The sequence below is a fragment of the Ictidomys tridecemlineatus genome, chromosome 4 (assembly GCF_052094955.1).
Source record: "Ictidomys tridecemlineatus isolate mIctTri1 chromosome 4, mIctTri1.hap1, whole genome shotgun sequence".
NCBI lineage: Eukaryota > Metazoa > Chordata > Mammalia > Rodentia > Sciuridae > Ictidomys > Ictidomys tridecemlineatus.
In genome coordinates, this window is record NC_135480.1 from 65247476 (window position 1) to 65268528 (window position 21053).

The window sequence follows — 21053 nt, forward strand, 5'->3', positions numbered from 1 at the left end:
GATACGTATGTGTTTATAATTATTCTTTAAAAAATACAAATGTTTTTGGCCCATTTTCCTTAATTTATAAGTACCAAGAAGAAAGAATATACATTGAAGTATAGATGGGTAAAAGGGCATCCTATCTGCACCTTACTCTCAAATGGTTCAGGAAGAATAATTATTCATTATTTCATGTACAAAATCAGAAAAGAAAAAAGGAAAAGCAAGAAGAAAGGAAGGCATACTCCAAGTAGAATATTTTCATCTCCTTTTATTGAAGGAAATATAAATTTGTGCTACTGAGGCAGTAGTACCTCAGAGCATGACAAGGTAGTCAGTGGGGCTGACATGACAAGCCACAATGCTGGCCAGGCATCCTACCATAGTGGGAGGACCAAAACCACAATGATTGCAGGAGGTAGCATACATCCCCAACACCCAGTATAAGCATTTCTGTTTGCAGAGAGATTGGCCATGCATCTTAAAAACAGGGTCCCTTTATAGCTGGTAGGATATCATCTTAGGTCATCAAATCCATCCCAAACTAATGTTTAGTCTCAGATTTGCAGACCCTTTCCTTTGACCCAAATATTTAGGCCACCAGAAGATCTGAGTTCCTTTCAGTTCTTTATCCCAGACAGAAAAAGAAGCTGAGTTCTTGAAACATCACATAAATATAGCAGGACAGGTGCTCATGCCCAGCCTTGCTCTAAAAGTAGCTACATTTTTTTCCTCTTGACTTCTCATTGCTCTCATTCAGCATGTGCCCTAGGAAACCTCTCAGTGTTATAAACAAGGACAGATTGGGGGCAGCAGCCTAGGGGATGCAGGGAATCAAAAGCTGCTACATAGCCAAGGCCATTTCACAAGAAACAGCATGGGGAGCACTACTAAGTCAAGGTCCTCCCAAACAGCTGCTAGAAGCACACACAAAGAAAAACATAGTAGTTCTCCCATGTCAGGATCAGCTGCACCAAAGTCATGGTCCAGGAAGCTGAGCCACTTCATGACCCTGGCAGATTATCAAACCCCATGGCATTCCCAAGCTGTTCTGGTTTTCAAATTCAATGAGGTGTTTGAGCAATTCAGTCACAGAAAAGCAAGCACTAAAGAAATCTTAAGGTTGCAAATTAATAATGTTATCAAACCATAAATTTATATAGTCAAGAACTGATTGTGGGGGGCAAGAAGTGGGGGTGGTTGAGATTTTGTTATTTAGAAATAGGGGTCTAAGGTTTATTCATGTAAACTCTTTATCATAAACCACTCTCATGTCCAGAAATCAGAAGAAAATCCAATTTAGAAATGGTCATCATCAGAAGTCAACTAATTTAGTTCCCTTCAGTGCTGTACACATGGTTCCCAGGATCAAAATCTTGAGAGCACTAGATCAGGAAATGGGAGAAGCAAGGCAAGGAGAAGAGGGCATCAGGGGTTGGAATTTCTGAAATGAGCATTTATTTCACAGAAGGCTTGGCACAATGAGGCTGGGGTGAACTCGATTTAGTGATTGTTCTTGGTTGCCTCCTTTGCTGCAGCAATCAGTGGAGTGAGGCTGGAGAGGGGCTTGGCAATCTTCAGGAACTGATGCTAGAAAGGAGATAAAGAGCAAAAACCACATTACTATTAACTGTTCTTCCTTAGCATATTACAAGACATAGAGGCATAAAGAGCAAAAACCACATTACTATTAACTGTTCTTCCTTAGCATATTACAAGATATAGAGGCATCCATGTTTATGCAAGGTGCTGCCTGGAGAGCTTCAGATCATCCCCAAATGAAGGTTATCTTTATGAGCTAACCACTGTGGAAAACTGGCAGTAACTACCTACACGTAAACATACATCTACCCTATACTCAAGCAATTCCAATCCTAGGCATATTCTTAAGAGAAATGAATTTATGTAACCATCAAAAGGCACATTCAAGCATGTTCAAAGAAGTTTTACTTACAAAAGCCAATAACTAGAAAGAATCAAAATGTTTAAGAGAATGGAAGAATGAAGAGTGCTACATTCATATGATGCTATACAAAAAAATCATACAGCAATAAAATGAATAAATAATTTATGAACTGACCACAAAATGAATCCCACAGATCCCACAGACATGTTGAGTAAAAAAGGTCAGATACAAACAGTTTTATCTTTTTTTTTTTTTTCCTTTTTGGTGCCAGGGATTGAACTCAGAGGCATTTCACCTCTGTGCTACATCCCTAGCCTTCTTTATTTTTTTATTTTGAGATGGGGTCTTGCTAAGTAAGGATCTCACCAAGTTGCTGAGGCTGACCTCAAGTTTGTGATCCTCCTGCCTCTGCCTCCTGAGTGGCTGGGGTTACAGGCACACAGCACCATCCCAACAAGATAATTCATATTAAATGATTTCGCTTCTTATTAGATAAGACTAAACAATAGTCATGAGAATAATAATTATCTTTGGGAAAGGTATTGACTGATTATGACCTAGTGGTACAATGTAATATTTCATTTTAAAAGCAATACTTTCTCTTTCCACCCTGCCCCCTATGTTGGGGATTGAAACCAGGAGCATTCTATGACTAGGGTACATCCCAGCCCCATTTTATTTATCTATCTATCTATCTATCTATCTATCTATCTATCTATCTATCTATTTAAATTTTAAGACAGGGTCTAAGTTTCAAAGACTGACCTTGAACTTGTAACCCTCCTGCCTTAGTCTCCTGAATAGCTGGGATTATAGGCTTGCAACACCATGCCTAGCAGGGTTTTGTTTCTTTGTTTTAAAGAGATAAGGTATCATTATGTTGCTAGGCTGGCCCTGAACTCCTGGGCTCAAGGGATCCTCCTGTTCAATCTTCCAAGTGGATAGGACTACAGGCATTGTCCATCATGTCTGGCTCAAAATGTTCTATCCTTGAATCCAGTAAGGCTAACTAATTCAGTGAGGATTTCAGCATCTTAGTCTTTTCTCAAATCATTTTTACTGTGCTGTGTTTTGGGTCATGCCCTCAGCTTTTAAATAGGACCATTTAGGGGGAACATCATATAAAAACTGCATCTACATTTTCAGTAAAACTGTTAATGCAAAACAGTTTTTTATGTAACTCAGAGACTCTTATCTAATTATTTTTAAATTTTATATTTAGTAGGGAAAACGTTTTGTGTCTTGAAGATGTAGAATGTTTCTTCATTATAAGAAATTCAAGGAACTATCAGAATTTCATTTCTTTGTTTTTTAAATTTTTTTTAGTTGTAGATGAACACAATACCTTCATTTTGTGAGCACTCTACCACTAAGCTACAACCCCAGCCCCAGATTTCATTTCTGTCCTATCTGCAAAGGAAACTGATAACCTAATGTTTAACTCAATTATAACATCTAATTGCCACACTTAAACTTAATTCCCTTGCTTAGTCAGTCTGTATATGGACATATACAAACATTCTTTGCTGAAAATTGATTCAAATTCTACAGACAAAGATAAGGTATAAAGAAGTACTGAGAAGACATTATTATAACTATGAAAGGAATAGAAGACATTGGTTAAATCATGAAAATATATCATCCTATGTATTTCTCTTCATACATGTGTTCTCACAGAAGAAATAAATGTAAAATTTCATGATTTAAGAGTCTAAAAGTTTTGTTTTTGAGTACTTACAATCTATACTAGCAAGTTAAAGAACCAGTGTTCTCAGATCACATTTTCTACAGCTCTTCTCTGAGGTAAGAGAGCAATGTGGTCCAAACCCAATGGGAAAACTCAGTTTTTCTCTTCTGAATAAAGTAAATTAGATAAGCCCTATGCGAGACCTTCTAGTTCTGACACTTTTTGAATCTGCAAGAACAGTGCCAAGGGGATGTACACTTAAGCCAAACAGATATAGACTGAAATCCTCGATCTATCACTTGTCAAGTATATAATCATGGAAAAGTTACTAAACCTCCATTCTTCACCTGTAAAAAATGGGAACAGCAGGACCTATAATTATAATATGTATGTATAATATATATATGTAGGGCATGGCTGCCTACTTCCAGGTCTTGGGGCCGCACATGTGGCTGGGATGGCTCCTGGCGATTAGCCAGGACACGGTGCTGTGGGTGGGTGGTGACGGAAAAGGAGGACCACCTCCAGGATAAGTTCAGGACTCTTCCTCCCTCGTGGACAGCTTGTGCCTTCCCTTACTGACTATGGGATGGGTGATGTGAACTCGCTCCACCCCTCTGACCTTTACCCTGATTGGCTCCTGTGCAGTAAATAAGTTGTGTGTACTTCCTCAATAAACGAGATCCTGCTTGATTGTCTCCCTGGTGCGTCTGATTGTCCTTCAGCGAGGGGGAGCTAGGTGCAGGCCACCAGTTGACCTTTACCTCTCTTGGCTCGTCCTAGTCTGGGTGTGCTTTCCCTACTTCTCTCACCCATCAGGAGAAGATGGGGGCTAAAAACCCCGACATATGTATGTATGTTACTATATATATACACATACATATTATGTATGTATGTATGTGTATATATATATACACATACATACACACATATGTATGTTACTATATATATATAAAACACTATAAATAAATATAAAACACTACTAGTAGTAAAGATCTAATAATGAATTTATTATTAGCTATATTGTTATATCAGGAAGAAAACTCTAGAGGGCACTAACCTTTCAATAACTATAATTTTTTACTTACTTAAAAATATCTTCACGAATCACAGGCTTAGCATAGTATTTGTACATCCCAATATCCAGGGTTTCCAGAACACAAGTCATACGAAAGGCAAAAGGGACTCTATATTGTACTATTTGCTATAAGGAGTCTTGTAGTCCTAAAGGATCCTAGAGACTAATGGTTTACACTTGGCAGAACCCAGATCTCATATGTAATGTAATGGCCAGTGCTCTTTAAACAGTAGCCTTAATTACAAAGAGATGCTAAAAATAATCAATTCAATAAACACTTTGAGTACCTATTCAGAGTTAGGTACAAGAAGAAATTCAGAGATTGATAAAATAGATGTTATAATACAGTGAGGTAAAAACAGACATACTCATAAATTGTTTTTATACTGGTGATTGAACCCAGGGTCTTCAGCATGCTAGGCAAGTACTCTACTGCAGAGCTATACCCCCAGCCCTTTGTATTTTATTTGAGACAGGGTCTAAGTTACCCAGGTTGGCTTCTAACTTGTAATCCTCCTTCCTCAGCTACTCAAGTGGCAGGATTATAGGCATGAGCCCAGCTTTATAACTAACTTTAACACATGGTATTGTGCTAGGTCCTGCCCTGCTCTGCTCAGTCACTCCTGGGCCTCATGATACAAAAGTAATTGAAAGTGTACGCCTTCAGATCAATCACTATCATAAAGTATCATATGATACTTCCTATTAAATTACCAATAGGCAAGTTAGTAAAATGACACTAGAAGTAAGAAATTGTATTTGAAAAATAAATGTTAAGTACAAATGATGTGGCCTGCTAAAGGCAGTTTGCTACCATGTAAAATAATAATACTGTAATCTCAGGATTAGGCAGGTGGGAGTTCTTATAAAAAGCTTAGTGAACCTAGCTCTGAGTTTCCCTACACCCTTATAAAGTCTCACTCCAATAACTAGAATGTTCCTGCCTCCATCTGAGAGGACTTCCAAAGAAGAAACTGAAGATTTCCAAAGGCTGTATTCACTAACTATCCTCTAAACTGACATTCCTTTAGTTGAAAATATACTTTTGAATTTATTCCAGTAAAGTCTAACTTGTGTAAGACTTAATAAGTCAGAGAGCTGCTTCTCTCACAGACCCAAATTCTGCAAGACAAATTCAAAATTCAAACAAAACGAAGGAAGAGCTAAAGAAAGATACAGGCAAAGATCAATAGGCGATCATAAAGTAGATCTAAAGCTGAGCTAGGAGAATGTCTACAATTTTAATAGGCTGAGGAGGAGGTTAAGGGAATATCATAAGCAAAGACCCAAGAATAAGGCTAGGGTGAGCATAGGAATTAGCAGGAGAAAAACCTACTTCTATAATAAATAAAACCTTACAGATAAAAATGAAGTTCAAAAAGTTCAAAGGTTTGGTCAATAATTCCTCAAATTAGGTGATTACTTGCAGAGGGGCTAGTTACCTGCAATAGCTCTTTAGCCGAACCTCTCTTTTCCACATCCATCTCAAGACAGCGGTTCAAAAAGTCCCGGAAAATAGATGACAGCTTCTCTGGGTTCTGAAGCTCTGGAGTCCCATTAGTGGCAATGAGGTACAAGGCCTAGCAACAAAAGTGAAGAATTACTTTGAGCTCCAAATGAAGTTCTCGATTGGCTCCCCAGAAACCCCCTCTAAAAATATAGTTAACTGCTATATGATCTAGGATACAAAGCAGCAGCTATGGTGTTCTGGAAAGAATATGACTTAAGGATCACTCAAACCCATGTGACCATGTGTATGCTACTGAATTTCCACCCTCATCTATCAAAAATAGTACCATTTTTTCAAAATTAAATAAATACACTTGGAAAGAACTTTGTAAATTTACAAAGTATGTTTACATATCTAAAGGCTTTTTACTACTCTTGATTACAAATGTAAAGGGTTCATAATTCAGTCAGCCTGATGATCTAAGGTGCCCCAGCAACTGGCAGAAATTATTCTTGATTCCTTCACCTCAGTTATCCAAGAGCAAATCTCTTCTTAGGGGAAAGAACAATAAAAAGGAATGTCTGGTCAAACATTAAACTGTTTCACTGCTGCCTCCCCAACCACCTAACATGAAGCATCTCTTGGGAAAGGGAGAGAAAAACAGTAGTAGGAAACCTTAAAAGCACTCAACACATTAACTTACAAAGTACTTAAATAGCACTGCTTCATTTAACAATCACAATAACTCTGGGTAAGATGACAAGACAGATAATCCCCATTTCACATATAAGGTCCAGAAATAAGGCTATGTGTGTAGGATCACAATGTTCATGAATGCATGTCCTCTGATTTGACCCTGGTCTTATTTTAAAACGTTACATCCCACTGATGGACATTTTCAAATCTGTAAGACCATTTTCTAAAATAGAAAAGGATTTATTATATGTGGAGTCAGAGATCAAAGCTGGGACCAAAAGGCACAATCTGTAGATATTAGTTTTGGTTTGATAACACTAAAACACTTTCCAAGAATCAGAGCTATTCAAGGGTGACATGAGTATGTAGTTAATGGTAGATATAGACCTATCAGCAGCAATGTATAGGGAATTCCTGCACTGGACAGGAGTATGGGTTAAATGTGAAAATAAAAGCAACCAGAATAACTTTCACATTTGACCACCAAAATTACCAACCTACTTTGCATCTTTGTTGCTGCTTCCTTTTCTATTAGGATGGATAGATTGTCCATGATCTAATCTAATGTCTTTTGATGCAATCCCTCTCATCTAATTAAGGATATCACTTTTGCATTGTCACTTCTCACTCATTTTCTCCTCTCCAAGAGATGATTGCCATTAAAATACAAACATCATCTTTGAACCCATCCCTACCTGGCTCCACTTCAAGATATTGTTTCATTTCTCTATTACCCTTCATGGCAATACTCCTTTAAGAGAAAAAATAAGCTTTATAAATGCCATCTTAATTTCCTCTGCTACTCTCAGGGATGTACTCTAATTAGGCTTTTATCCCCATCACTGTATTGATAATGAATTGTCAAGGTCATCAATAACCTCTATTGCAAATCCAATGTTCATTTCTCAATCTCACCATACTCAACCTATCATTCACCGTTTAACAGAGTAAACACTCACTTGCCTCCCATATACATTTCTCTCAGTTTTCTCGTACTAGGAAGGCCACCCCTTGGTCTTCTTTGCTGCTTTCTGAAACACTAGAATAACTCAGAACTCAGTACTCAAACCTCTGTCTTCTTTAACTATACCACCCCCTAAGTGAATGATCTCAACTACTTTTGACCTTAAATAGCAATTTAAATAAATTTATATTTATTATTAATCCTGACTTCTCACTCTTGAACTCTACTCTTACACCCAACTATACTCACCCTTTCCACTTGAATGAACACTTTTTAATGTTTTTTATTTTGTTCTAATTAGTTATACATGAATGAATTTTGACACATCATACATAATTGGAGTATAACTTCTCATTTGTCTGGTTGTACATGATGTAGAGTTACACAGGTCATGTAATCATATATGCACATAGAGTAATAACGTCTGATATTATTCCTACCCCCATCCCCCTTCCCCTCCCTTCACTTCCCTCTGTCTAGTCCAAAATACCTCTATTCTTTGACCTCGCCATTGTGAATTAGCATCTGCCTATCAAAGAAAACATTCGGCCTTTGGTTCTTTGGGATTGACTTATTTCACTTAGCATAAGAATCCATCTTCTCCAGTTCCATCCATTTATCAGCAAAGCCATGATTTCATTGAATGAATATTTTTTTAATTTTTTTTTTTAGTTGTAGATGGACGTATACCTTTATTTATTTTTATGTGGTGCTGAGGATCAAACCCAATGCCTCACACGTGCAAGGCGCACGCTCTACCACTGAGCCACAACCCCAGCCACTGAATGAACATTTTTAATCAAGATATTCGATGCCATCTCTCTCTCTCTCTCTCTTTCTGTAATGGGAACTTAAGGACATTTTGTCACTGAGCTATATCCCTAACCCTTTTTATTTTTTGAAACAGAGCCTCACTAAGTTGCTAAGGGTGAACTCGAACCTGTGATCCTCCTGCCTCAGCCTCTCAAGTCGCTGAGATTACAGGTGTGCGCTACCACAAAAAAAAAAGCCACTCTTTACTACTGTGTTCTTCCCCATCTCAACATATGGCAACTGAATTTTTCAGCAATACAGGCCTAACACTTCAGAGCCATTATGAATTCCACTTTCTCTAATATAGAATCCATCTTGTCAGTTATTCCTTCAAGACATTTCCTGAGTATGTCTAAGCCACTACTCTTGTCTGATCTACTACAATAGTCTTTCACAGTCTATTTTCTATAAAAGTGCTAAAACTTTACAATGATTTCTGAACTCTGTAGAATAAAAGTCAAGTTCTCATAAGGGTCTACAAGGTGGTACCTGCTGGTTCCTCTACTAGTTCCCTGACTTTGGCTACCACTTTACATCCTTCTCACTCACTGGTTATCCTCAGAATACCACAAGCACACTTTCAAATCAAGTCCTAGCCTAAGATTAATCTCATGACTTACCCCTTTACTTCCTTTAGGTTTCTGCTAAAATAACCTACAAGAGAGAATTTCTCTCTCTACTCTAAATACAACAGCATACTCTGCCTCCTTCCTCATTGCTTTCTTACCTCTCACTCTGCTTTTTTTCACATACTTATCATCAATTACTATGCATTAATTTGTCTTTCTATCATTACAACAATTTCTTGCATGTGACACAAACTCAATTATTGAACAAATTAATGAATTGCTTTTAGTATTCTTTTCTTCAGCATATAAATGTATATAGTTATTTTTATTTTTTTATTTGCAGTACTGGGGATCAACTTAGGGCCCTGCATATGGTAGGCAAGTGCTCTACCACTGAGGTACATACCCAGCCCCAGCATTTGTATTTTAAGTTCAACAGGGCCTACTTTTATTCAAAAAAGATATGTTCAAGTTTAAAGTAATAGAGAGAGAAGAGCCTGAGTCCCATTTCCAGGCACTAGAGACAATAGCACAAATACCTTGAAAATGGGTTGGTAACACTTACTCTCAGAGGGTTTTCATTGAGGTATGGAGGTTCCCCTTCAATCATTTCAATGGCCATAATGCCCAGGGACCAGATGTCAACCTTGGGCCCATAGGCTTTCCGTGTCACAACCTCTGGTGCCATCCAATATGGAGTTCCCACCATAGTGCTTCGTTTGCTTTGCTCTGGGGTTATCTGTGCACAGAATCCAAAATCAGCTAGAAAAGGAAAATTAAAGAAAGTCAGGCATTTAGGTACTCCTTCAATAAGGGCTGACAGTGTGCCTACCCATAGGTGTCAGGTTCATTCTGCCACCCAGCTCTGCAACCCCTTATCTCACCAAATCAGAATTACTTTACTGCCACCTCCATGCTCAATTCCTAGACTATTTCCTGATCACCCCTGAAGAGAAGCAGAAAGAATATCAGGAACATCATCTCAGTTTCCTACATTTTCCTCAACCCAGAAGGACAAGACATTAAAATCAAAGTAGCCCATTTTGGCCCTAATTGCTTAGCCCAATTCTGTTTTATTCTTGAAAACCATTCCCATACTCCAGAATCTTGCCTTACTCTCTGAATGTACGTTCCTGAAAGGAGCCCCAATCACCTACAACTAGTTATGGCTTGGTTTTTAAAACATCAGTTCCTTATTAGGCCAGAGGCTGCTGACAGTCCTTCCATAAACTTCTCATCTACCTGTGACACAACCTCTTTGTCTAGACAACTCTCTTTACATATTTGAACAAACTGTTCTGCCTGGTGTTCTTTTCACATTATATTGAAATTATAAAATCATTTAGATCAGGAGGCCTTTGATAGTAAAAACTAAGTATTCTTGCTGGGTACAGTGGTGTGCCTGTAATGCCAGCAGCCTGGGAGGCTGAGGCAGGAGGACTGAAAGTTCAAAGCCAGCCTCAGCAATGGTGAGGAACTAAGCAACTCAGTGGGAACCTATTTCAAAATAAAATACAAAATAAGGCTGAGGATGTGGTCCAGTGCCCCCAAGTTCAATCTCCGGTACAAAAAAAAAAAAAGATTGTATTCTTATTCATCTTGTACCCACAGAGGGGCTGGCAGATAATAGACATTCAGAAAAAGTTTGCTGAATAAATAAATGAATGATGAAATTATACAAAACTTTTTTCTAATTATTCATTACAAGTCTCTTGTAGTAATCTGAGAATTCTTGAAGGTTGGAAAATGCTCCCTTGGTGCCGACACAGGACCCAGCAGAGTAGATACTCAGCAATTTGTTTTTCCTTTCTAAAGATATAAAAGGATGGAAAAATAATGAAAAGATGTTCTATGATAATACTGAATAATAAAAAAGCCATAGTTCCCATGAAATAATAAACTCTCTTTATTATATGATACCATCCTACAGGAGACAGGGCCACAGAGGGAGAGAAGTATTATTCCTCAGTGTCCTACTTACTTAGCTTGACAGAGCCGTCCATTCCCAACAGAATATTGTCACTCTTGATGTCTCTGTGAATGACTTGATTTGAATGTAAAAACTCCAGAGCCTGCAGACACTATTTAAGTAGTGTAAAGAAAGAGAAAAAGAAGAATATATAATACAGAAAACTTGAGAGAAAAAGCAACTAATCCATCCTCCTCATTTTAAGATATAGGAAATAAGTGCCCATGAATAAAAGGACTTGCCCCAAATCAGAGGCACAGCCAAATCTAGAACCAACTCTTCTATCTCCCAGCTAAGCATACTTTTTACATTCCATGCTGTCTTTCACCTTATGATATTTCCTTAAGCAAGGCTTCAAGGCTGGGTGCAGTGGTGCCCATAAAAATCCCAGTGACTTGGAAAGCTGAGGCAGGAGGATTGCAAATCTAAGGACAACCTCAGAAACTTAGCTTAGTGGTAAAGTCCCCTAGATTCTATCCTTAGTACCAAAAAATTAAGGAGCAAAAGGATGATCTTGTGAAATTGGAACCTTCATACATTGTTGGTGGAAATATAAAATGGTACAGCCAATTTAGAAAACATTTTGGCAGTTCCTCAAAATGTTAAGTATATACAGTTGCCATATGACCAACAATTCTACTTATAAATACCCAAGAGAATGAGAACATATGTCTAAACAAAAACTGGTATATGAATATTCATAGCAGCATTTTCCCCAACAGCAAAAAAGAAGAAGAATGAAAGAGAGAAAATAATGTAAATATCTATGCATGGATATATAAAATGGAATATTATTTGGCAGTTGGTTCCTGGGGCTGGGGATGAAGTACTGATACATGATACAACATGGCTGAATCTTCTCAACATGCTGAGTGAAAGAAATTTGTCATAAAAGAGCACATATTATAGAATTCCATTTATATGAAATTTCCAGAACAGGGAAACAACAGAGACAGAAAACAGACTGGTGGTTGCAAAGGGTTAGTTGTGGTGCAGTTAGGATATGGGAAGACACTGTTACTGGGTATGAAGTTTCTTTTATTTTTTATTTTTTAGTTGTAGATGGACACAAAACCTTTATTTTATTAATTATTTGTATGTAGTACTGAAGATCTAACCCAGTGCCTCACATGTGCTAGGTAAGCACTCTACCACTGAGTTACAACCCCAGCCCCTGAAGGGTTTTTTTTTTTTTTTTTTTGGAGAGAGATAAATGATCTAAAATTCATTATGGTGATAGTTGTATAACTAAGAATATACTAAAAACTAGTGAATTATATACTTTAAATGGTTGAGTAATACGAGATATGAATTAAAACTCAATAAGCAGTTTAAAAAAGGGGATAATAATGTGTATTAGATTTTAAGGAAAGTAATACCACCTACTTATGTTAAACATTTAAACTTTTTTCAAAATGTTTTCTGATTCATATGCAATGTTAGTTTTGCAATTTCCACTTTACAGATAAAATAATTTGAAGCAAAATAACTTCTCTAAGTACACACGTGCATGCATTTTCAACCAGTGAAAGTTGGTTTCTGGGATATTATAATATCCTGTGACCCTCCAGAGGGTCATAGTATGTACACAATTATACAGTACATTTATGGTATTAAATTTTCATGAGAGGAGGGTATAACTGAGGGGGAAAAACATCTGAAAAGGTTCCTGAAGGAGGAGATAGGAATGTTGGGAAACACTGCATTAGGTGGTAGAGCAAAGAAAGAACTCTCAAGAATTCCAGCCTTGGGGCTGGGGTTGTGGCTCAGCAGCAGCATGCTCATCTAGCACATGTGAGGCCCTGGGTTTGATCCTCAGCATCACATAAAAATAAATAAATAAAATAAAGGTGTTGTGTCCAACTATAACTAAAAAATTTAAAAAAAAAAGAATTCCAGCCTGATATGAATTCCACTAATTTACTTATGTGCATTCCATATACCAAAGTTATTAATGCAAAAGTGATCATATTTTCTAGGGTAGTGTTGATTTCACATATTTTTCTTAACATTAACTAAATATACAATATGCAAATTCATCTGTGTGCCTCCATGTCTTACAATATCAGATCTATCATACCCATTATACTCAGACTCGTAAAATTTTGGAACTCAGTTAATCCTTCACTCTTTCCCCAATTTCCTAACTTTTCTATTATTGCACATTGGAAAGTTCCAGTCTCTCAACAGCAAAACACCCAATATCCTCAACATCTCTGAATATCTCCTTCATCTTCTTTCTCTAATGGAAATGTAAAGATTTGGCTATCCTCTGAGAACACTGTTTCTCTTGGAAGCCTTGTGGAGTGCTTTTTGTTTTTCCTCCTACACCAGCATATTACAAACCCTAGACATGTAATAGCAATAAGGAGAAAGGAGAATATTTAAGCTTTGTTTTTGATTTGTTTTGTTCCAAAGTATTTTATTCTAGATTTTTGCTGGCTTGCTTCTACAAATCATTCAGATGCTTACTCACATCTATGGTGAAACCTTCTCTGACTGCTCTGTCTAAAATAGTACTTTCCCTGCTGGGGAACGATATTGGCCAAATTATATTTTTATATTGTGTGTATGTACAAATATGTAACAATACATCCCATCATTATGTCTAATTATAATAAACCAATAAGATATGGAAAAAATAAAATAGTACTTTCCCTACCACTACCTTCTTATCCTGCTTTATATTCTTCATGGCACACATATAAAGCAGAAAAGCAGAATAAAATTATGATTAAAATATCTGTCCACAGAGAAGAAATAAAGAAACTATTATGATGTGTTTATAGTAGTTATCTTTAAAGACTGAAATTCTGAGTGGTTGAATATATACTTCCTGGTATTTTCTCATTTTTCTACAATGGGCTGAATAAAGTGATCTGTAAAGAAAAAAATCATGATGATAGATACTATACAGATATTATATGAATATGATAAATCATGTCAACATTAATTTCTTCTGCTTCCACATAGTCAGGGCTGAAATCTCACTGGGTATGGAACTTTCATGGACAGAAACATAGAACTTATTTCCTGCTCAAGGCTGGATCTTGGCCTTACCTCACGGCACACAGCTGCAATCTGACCTTCATCCATACAGGTTTCTGTTACTACATCTGTTAAGGAGCCTCCAGCCAAGTATTCCATGACGACCCACAGTTCATCTCCCACAAGGTAACTGTAGGAATACAGAAAAAACATGAGAAGGAATAGTCAGAGTACAAAGAGCCACTGCATTGGGTTTCAAAGGCTAAGCACATGGACAATGATGCTACCTCACTCAGTTTTGGAAAAGTTTAGGGTTCTTTATTTTGGGGAAAAGAGGAATCTGGGAGTCAGAATCATTAACTTTAAATCTCTTAAGAATGCTCACGGAGGGGGAAAAAAAAAAGTATACATGTTCTATGAAGCCCCAAAAGGCAGAACTAAGGAAACCAGGTTGAAGAGACAATAAAATTACATTTGAGCACAACACAAATACCTACTAAAATTAAAAGAACTGGCATGATTTCTACATTTCTAGAAGCATCCAAGTAGGGAGTATGCAAATATTCAAAAAAGATGAAACCTGGAGTCCATGTTACCAACATTAGGGAGAACCACTAAACCTTCCTAAGAATTCTACCAGATCTGAGGTCCATGAGATTAAGTACTAGGTCTTGTCTAAGACTTATCCCCAGAGTCCAACATAGCAGATACCCATATTTACTGAAAAAATCCATGAGTACAATAAGATAATTGTAAATATTAAATGAAATAATGGTAATAATTATTTTAAAAGCTATAGTGTTGTACACATAGTCATTATTATGCTGCCAATGACTTCTACTTTGAGTGTCCAAAAAAAAAAAAAAAAGTTATCTGTAAAGAAAAAATTCCAGTCTGATTAACCAAGCTACAATTTATTAACATCTCCCTGGAGAAATTATGGGCTGACATGAGTTAGAACTGATAGTTCTCGGGGATTGGGTCACTCAGCACTTCTATGTGATAGTCATTTAACCTATCTAATCAATATTTTCTCACCTGTAGAATAGGACAAATAAAAACAAGGCTAGCTCAGAGCCCTACAAACTCTTCTGTTAGTCTTGGACAAAGAAACTAGGCTGGAAAAACATTTCTTGGGTTGGCTTGAGCTGTGAAGTATGTCATCTTTTTTTCTTCCTGATAACAGGATTACTGCCAGGCAGAAGGAGAAACTGTTTTTCAAGTTTGATAAACTGGTCTCAAGCAAAAGGTATGATTGAATCCTAAAATCCTAATCTCTTGATCTTTTAACTATTAAGTCTTAAAATCTTTTCCTGTCTTCCTTTTTTTTTTCTTTTTGCAATGCTGGGGATTAAACCTAGGGCCTCACCCTTGCTAGGCAAAGACTCTGCCACTGAGTTACATCCCCAGCCCAAGTCTTGTAAATTATTAAGGCCCATAAAGAATTAACACCTTTATAAAAGGCCTCAGAGGGTTGCCTCACATTTTCCACCATGTAAGGACATAACAAGATGGCACCATCTATGAACCAGCCTTAGGCCTTCACCAGACAGTGAATCTGCTGACACATTGATCTTGGACTTTCCAGTTTACAGAGCTTTAAGGAATAAATCTGTGTGGTTTGTAAGTTACCTAGTCTCTGGAATTTTGTAATGGTATCCCAAATGAATTAAGACATGAACCAAAAAATCAAGACTGTGTAAAAAGCCCTCCACTGCCTGAGCCTATTCATTCCCTGATGAAGAACACACATTTATGGCTTCTCACCCATACTGAAAAGACAACTGTCAGCTTAGACTAATTGGGAGAAGAATATGAAGGTCTAAGTGACTATATTTGGGCACTGACAAACACAGCCAATTTTCCTGGCTCTGACATATCACTGTTAAAGCTAAGACAATGCAAACCACATTCAGGTTATCTCAAACACTTTGTGGCTACATGCTATGTCAACGTGCCTTCAAAAATCCCATTTCAAAGGTAACACATACATTTTGGGAAAAATATCACATATTTTGTCCCACTTATTTTATGGAACATCTCACAAAAACCACAGACCCTCACTTGTAACACCTTCACTGAATGCTTGGGTTAAGGGTGTGCTCTTCTGTGCTTACACAGAGATTTTTTTTTTCCTTTACAAAATCAGGTGCTGTTTGAAGATAAAGACTGTGTGCTATTTACTTCTGATTCCACATATAAGCCTCTGGAATACCAGTAAAGGTATGAAATGTAAATCTATAAATCTTCTAATCCATTCCCAGAATACAAATTCCTTCAATAATATGGTCTTAAATTTTATTGTTTATATTTCAGTAGTAATGGGAAGCACACTGTTTTATAAGGCTGATAATATCCTTTTTTACAGCTATCATGGTTATTTATTAAGATGGTTTGTCCCCCTAAACTCATGCTAGGGCTTGATCCCTAAAATTATGTTAATGGCATTAAAAGGGCATTAAACAACTATGATGTTTTGATGTCTTTGGAACGTTACTGGATTTAGATAAACTCATTAGGATATAGTCCCCATCATTGAATCTTGATGGCTTTATAAGGGACAAAGTCCATGGCCATTCCACTCTAAATGTGCCCAATCTCATCTGATCTCAGAACCTAAGCAGGGTTGGGCCTGGTTAGTACTTAGACAGGAGAGACAGAGAATAGACATACAGACATAGACACATATCTCCCTATCTCTTGCCATGTGATGCCCCGTGCTTCCTCAGGACTGTCAGCTTAGATGTCTATGATGTCTCTAAAACCTGGGTAAGAAGTTTAATTTTTACTCCCAGTTATGGAAAAAAGGAAAATGATGTGATAGAAAAAGCATGGATATTAGTCCTATGAATATTCAAATTTAAAACCCTAGTTTACTATTTACTGGTTTTCTAGTCTTAGACCAGTGATTAACTTGTCAATCTTAGTTTCTTGATCTGTACAATATGACTAAGTCCCACCTCACAATGAAAGTTCTTGGTAAAAGTAATGTTAGCTACTATAATGAGAAACAGAATTTTGTCAGTCTGGGATAATAGGCTGAAATAATAAAAATGTCATTTAATGGAGATAGCTTTAAAAGTTCTATACCAGAAAATAAAAATTCTAAACTGGAGAGTTTAACGCACACTTACATTTAAGAAAAAATCAGAAATTTTTAGTTGACCACAAACTTAGCAGGAGTCAACAACGAAAGAGGCATCCTAATAAAATAAGAATGAAATCTAATTGTATTAAGTTTAGAAAGAGTCCCACTCTCTCTATACTGGTCAGATCTCAAATGAAACATCTAATACTGAGCATCACATTTTAAAAGAATAAAGAAAAACTAGGAGTTAGTCAGAAGGGTGAGCAGGACAAGGAAGGAAAGGTCTGGGATATAGAATGAAGGACAGATGTTTGACAGAGGCAGATGAGCTATAGGGTTTCCCTGATGCAGAACAAGAAGTAGTAGGATCAACTGTTAGAAGATACAGGATGTCAGGGTTCAGCTTCACCCAGAAGGATGTGCCAGCAATCAGAGATATCAAGCATTATGTGAGATGGGATTCGGAGAGCTCAGCACCACAATAAATACTTAAATGGAAGCAGTTCAGAATGCTTTGTTGCCCCCTCCTCTAACCCATTGGTTCCAAAGTTCCCATTCTTTTGACAAGACCCACCACTCCATACCTGTCCAAGTAGTTCACAATATTTGGATTCTTGTTTTCCCTCATAACCAGGATCTCATTGATAATCAGTTCTTTCTTCGGTTGCTGCTGAAGATTCATCTGTTTTATGGCAACCTGAAATCCAATATATTTGACGTGCAATTAGTCATTCATTTACTGAGCACTTATTCAGTATCAAAACTTAAATACTAAGGAAACAAAGATGAATAAGATTCAGATACAGTCTGGGCCCTCAACTAATTCATAATTTATCAGTTAGACAAATGGTTTTCACATTGAAGTCCCCAAGCAAGAAGCATCAACATCTTCAGGAAACTCATTGGAAATAAATATTTTCAAGCTCCACCCCAAACCTACTGAATCAGAAACTAAGCCATAGATGCCATTCTGTTATACATCAAAGTTTAATGATAAATGTAAAAAAAATACTTTAAAATCACAAAATAAAAAAGATGCTATAAAAGAAGTTCAAGCAAAGAGCTACAGGAACACCAAATCTGGTGATGTACAGAAATTTCACATAGTGGGGAGGTTATTTTTTAAAATGTAATATGTAAAAATAAATGAGAGTTGACCAAATTAAGAAAAAAGGGAAAGATGCTGTGCACTGTGGTGCATGTTGACAGTCTCAGCAACTTGGGATGCTAAGGCAGGAGGATTACAAGTACAAGGCTAGGTTCAGTAACTTAGGGAGATCCTGTTTCAGAATAAAATTTTTTTAAAACTAAGGATATAGTTCAGTGATTGAGTGTCCCTGGGTTCAATTCCTAGTACTGAAGTGTAGGGCAGAAAGAAAAGAGGAATGAGATCCCTAATATCTATGTATGAAAAAGATCTTGACAGTGTATTTATATAAGTGAAACAAATTTCCACATAACACAAATATAAGGTATTCTTCAGTTTCCCAGGCACTTTGCATCCATTTTTCTGTGTCTGATACTATATAAGGTATTCTGAAATTTGTTATTTTACTTAATCCTCAGAGACATCTGTATGTTAAGTATCACTAGCTCTTTAAAAGATGAGGAAATTGTGATTATACAGGATATGTGACTTACATACACTATTCAATAGCAAAGTCGAGATTATAACTCCATATTTTATCTTTTAAAAACAAATTTTTTTTTAGTTGTTGATGGACCTTTATTTTATTTATTTATATGTGGTGCTGAGAATCGAACTCAGTGCCTCACACTTGCTAGGCAAGTGCTCTACCACTGAGCTACAATCCCAGCCCTCCATATTTTATCTTAATTTACTCTGTACATATAACCAGATTAATTTTACCTATTACACATTGGATAACTTCCCTGTTCAAAAACATAAATGGCTCCTTATTGCCTAGAACTATTCCTTAGCCCAACACTGAGAATTTTCATGCTCTGACCCCTATCTTACTCCCACTGTATTCCTGCATACTCTCCATGCTCCCCCTGCCTTTGTTCAGGATCTCCTCTCCATCTGGAATATCCTGCAACAATTCCATACATTTGAAAAACACTTATGCTCTTTATCAGGCTGAAGAAAACCTCATTTTCAAACCAAATTATACTTTTTCCTTTTTTAAAGTCCCATATGATCATAATTATACCTGTCTTTTGGAACTTATGACATGCTACCTTGTATGAAGATTAGTTAAAATTGTGTATGTGTGTTTATGCATGTGTGCACATGCACACATGTACCTGTGTGTATCTAGAAGTTTGTGAACTTGACTGAAAGTCCAGAATCCCCAGTGCCAAGCATAGTGCTTGACACACAGACTTGGTGCTCAATGAATGTGAAAAGAGGGAAAGAGAATCCAGTGGGTAGAAAAGTACTTTGTCTTCAAACCATAAAAGTCAGCAATAGGTTAGTACATCCCATATATATGCTTTAAGTTGTTTGCTAAGTATTCATTCCCCAGAGATGTTTTCCCTTTTTCCTGCTTAGCGGACAAGAACATGAGCATCTAATAGAAACTACATTGTCTTTCCAGAGAAGCAAGAAATCTAAAGAAAGAATGATTCAAATTTTTATGGAAACAAACCCAATTACTTTTTCAAGTTAAACAGTTTGCTTCAGTTAATCCTTAAAAAAAAATCCAATAAAAAGGATCCAATCAATCATTAAAAAGAAAAAAATGATCCTTTAAAACATTTTGGCCACTTTCATTCCCTATCCCAAGTTAGAAAAAATCACTTTGGAGCGGGTTTCCAAATAGGTAAGGTATCTGGTTTTGCTGCAGCTTTCTGTAACAGCTAAGGATTAGGTTTTCCTGTCTGAAAAACAACATGTTGACCTAAAAAATTTAGTAAATCCTTATAATTAGGACTGGTATCAGAAAGGTGCCCTTGGAGTTCCTCAGGCCTCCTAGAGGATGGGATGGTGCTTATGAACCTCACAGTGATCACTGCAGACAGCAGAAAGTGAGGGAGAGTAGGGAGAGGCTAATATGGATGCTGTAGCAGGACACCAAGAGTTCTTTCCATTTGCTACTGACTAACTATGGTCCAGGCTAAATGCCATTACCTAGTCAAACACTACCTATTCAGGCTAGCATAATTTGACTTGAATTCCAAAAACCAAAGCTTTAGGCTTAACTGTCATTTACTGACTTTGACCAATCACAAGTTCTCTTTTAGTCTCCCCATCAATACATTGAGGATAATCACCTCAACTTTGATTCCTCTCCTCTAAGGATTGTTTTGAGTTTTAGGTAAGAAAATGGCCAACATGTTACTCATTTAAGTAAAGGATTTAAGTAATAAAGGAAGATAACAATGAAAATAGTAGTCATAGTAATAATGGCAGCACTTGATAAGTACCTGGCATAGCAAGAATGAAACATGAGCAGTAGTAACTAAAGCAACAAACAACCAACCTCCTCTCACTGCTACTGTTCATTGAATGGTTACCATGTGCAGGCTCTGTACTAAGTACTCTATTTATATTATTTTAGTAATATCTAACTATCCTACAAAGTAAAAACCATGATTTCCTTTTTCAGGAAAGAAATTATGCCTGAGATTTACAAGAAAATTGCCTAAATCATAATCAATGCTCTCAGCTCTATGAGACTCTAAAGGCTTTTCCAGTCTGATCTTTCTATTATATGCATTCACTTTAAAAACAGGTTTGAAATATAATTGTTTGATCTGTAATTGGAAGACTTCCCAGCACTAACATGCTAATCTTCCTATATGTGACAGAGTAGCTCTGCTTTTCCCAGCTGGATAACCTCCAATAACCACTCACTCAAAAAGACTAAGAGCATCCCTCTAGCTCCACTAAAGATCTA

General features: G+C 36.9%; 1 protein-coding gene across 7 annotated transcripts in view; it reads right to left on the minus strand.

Moving 5' to 3' along the window:
• Positions 1–233: 233 nt before the first annotated feature.
• Pak1 (p21 (RAC1) activated kinase 1) overlaps positions 234–21053 on the minus strand; it is a 141213-nt gene continuing 120393 nt past the window's right edge. For all 7 annotated transcript variants that reach the window (XM_078046726.1, XM_078046724.1, XM_078046728.1 and 4 more), the window contains 6 exons: positions 17775–17887; positions 14175–14292; positions 11127–11226; positions 9711–9907; positions 6096–6233; positions 234–1572 (listed from right to left, as the gene is read on the minus strand). In XM_078046726.1, coding sequence (XP_077902852.1) covers positions 1486–1572; positions 6096–6233; positions 9711–9907; positions 11127–11226; positions 14175–14292; positions 17775–17887 — 753 coding nt within the window. In that variant the 3' untranslated portion in view covers positions 234–1485. The remainder of the gene's footprint in view (positions 1573–6095; positions 6234–9710; positions 9908–11126; positions 11227–14174; positions 14293–17774; positions 17888–21053) is intronic.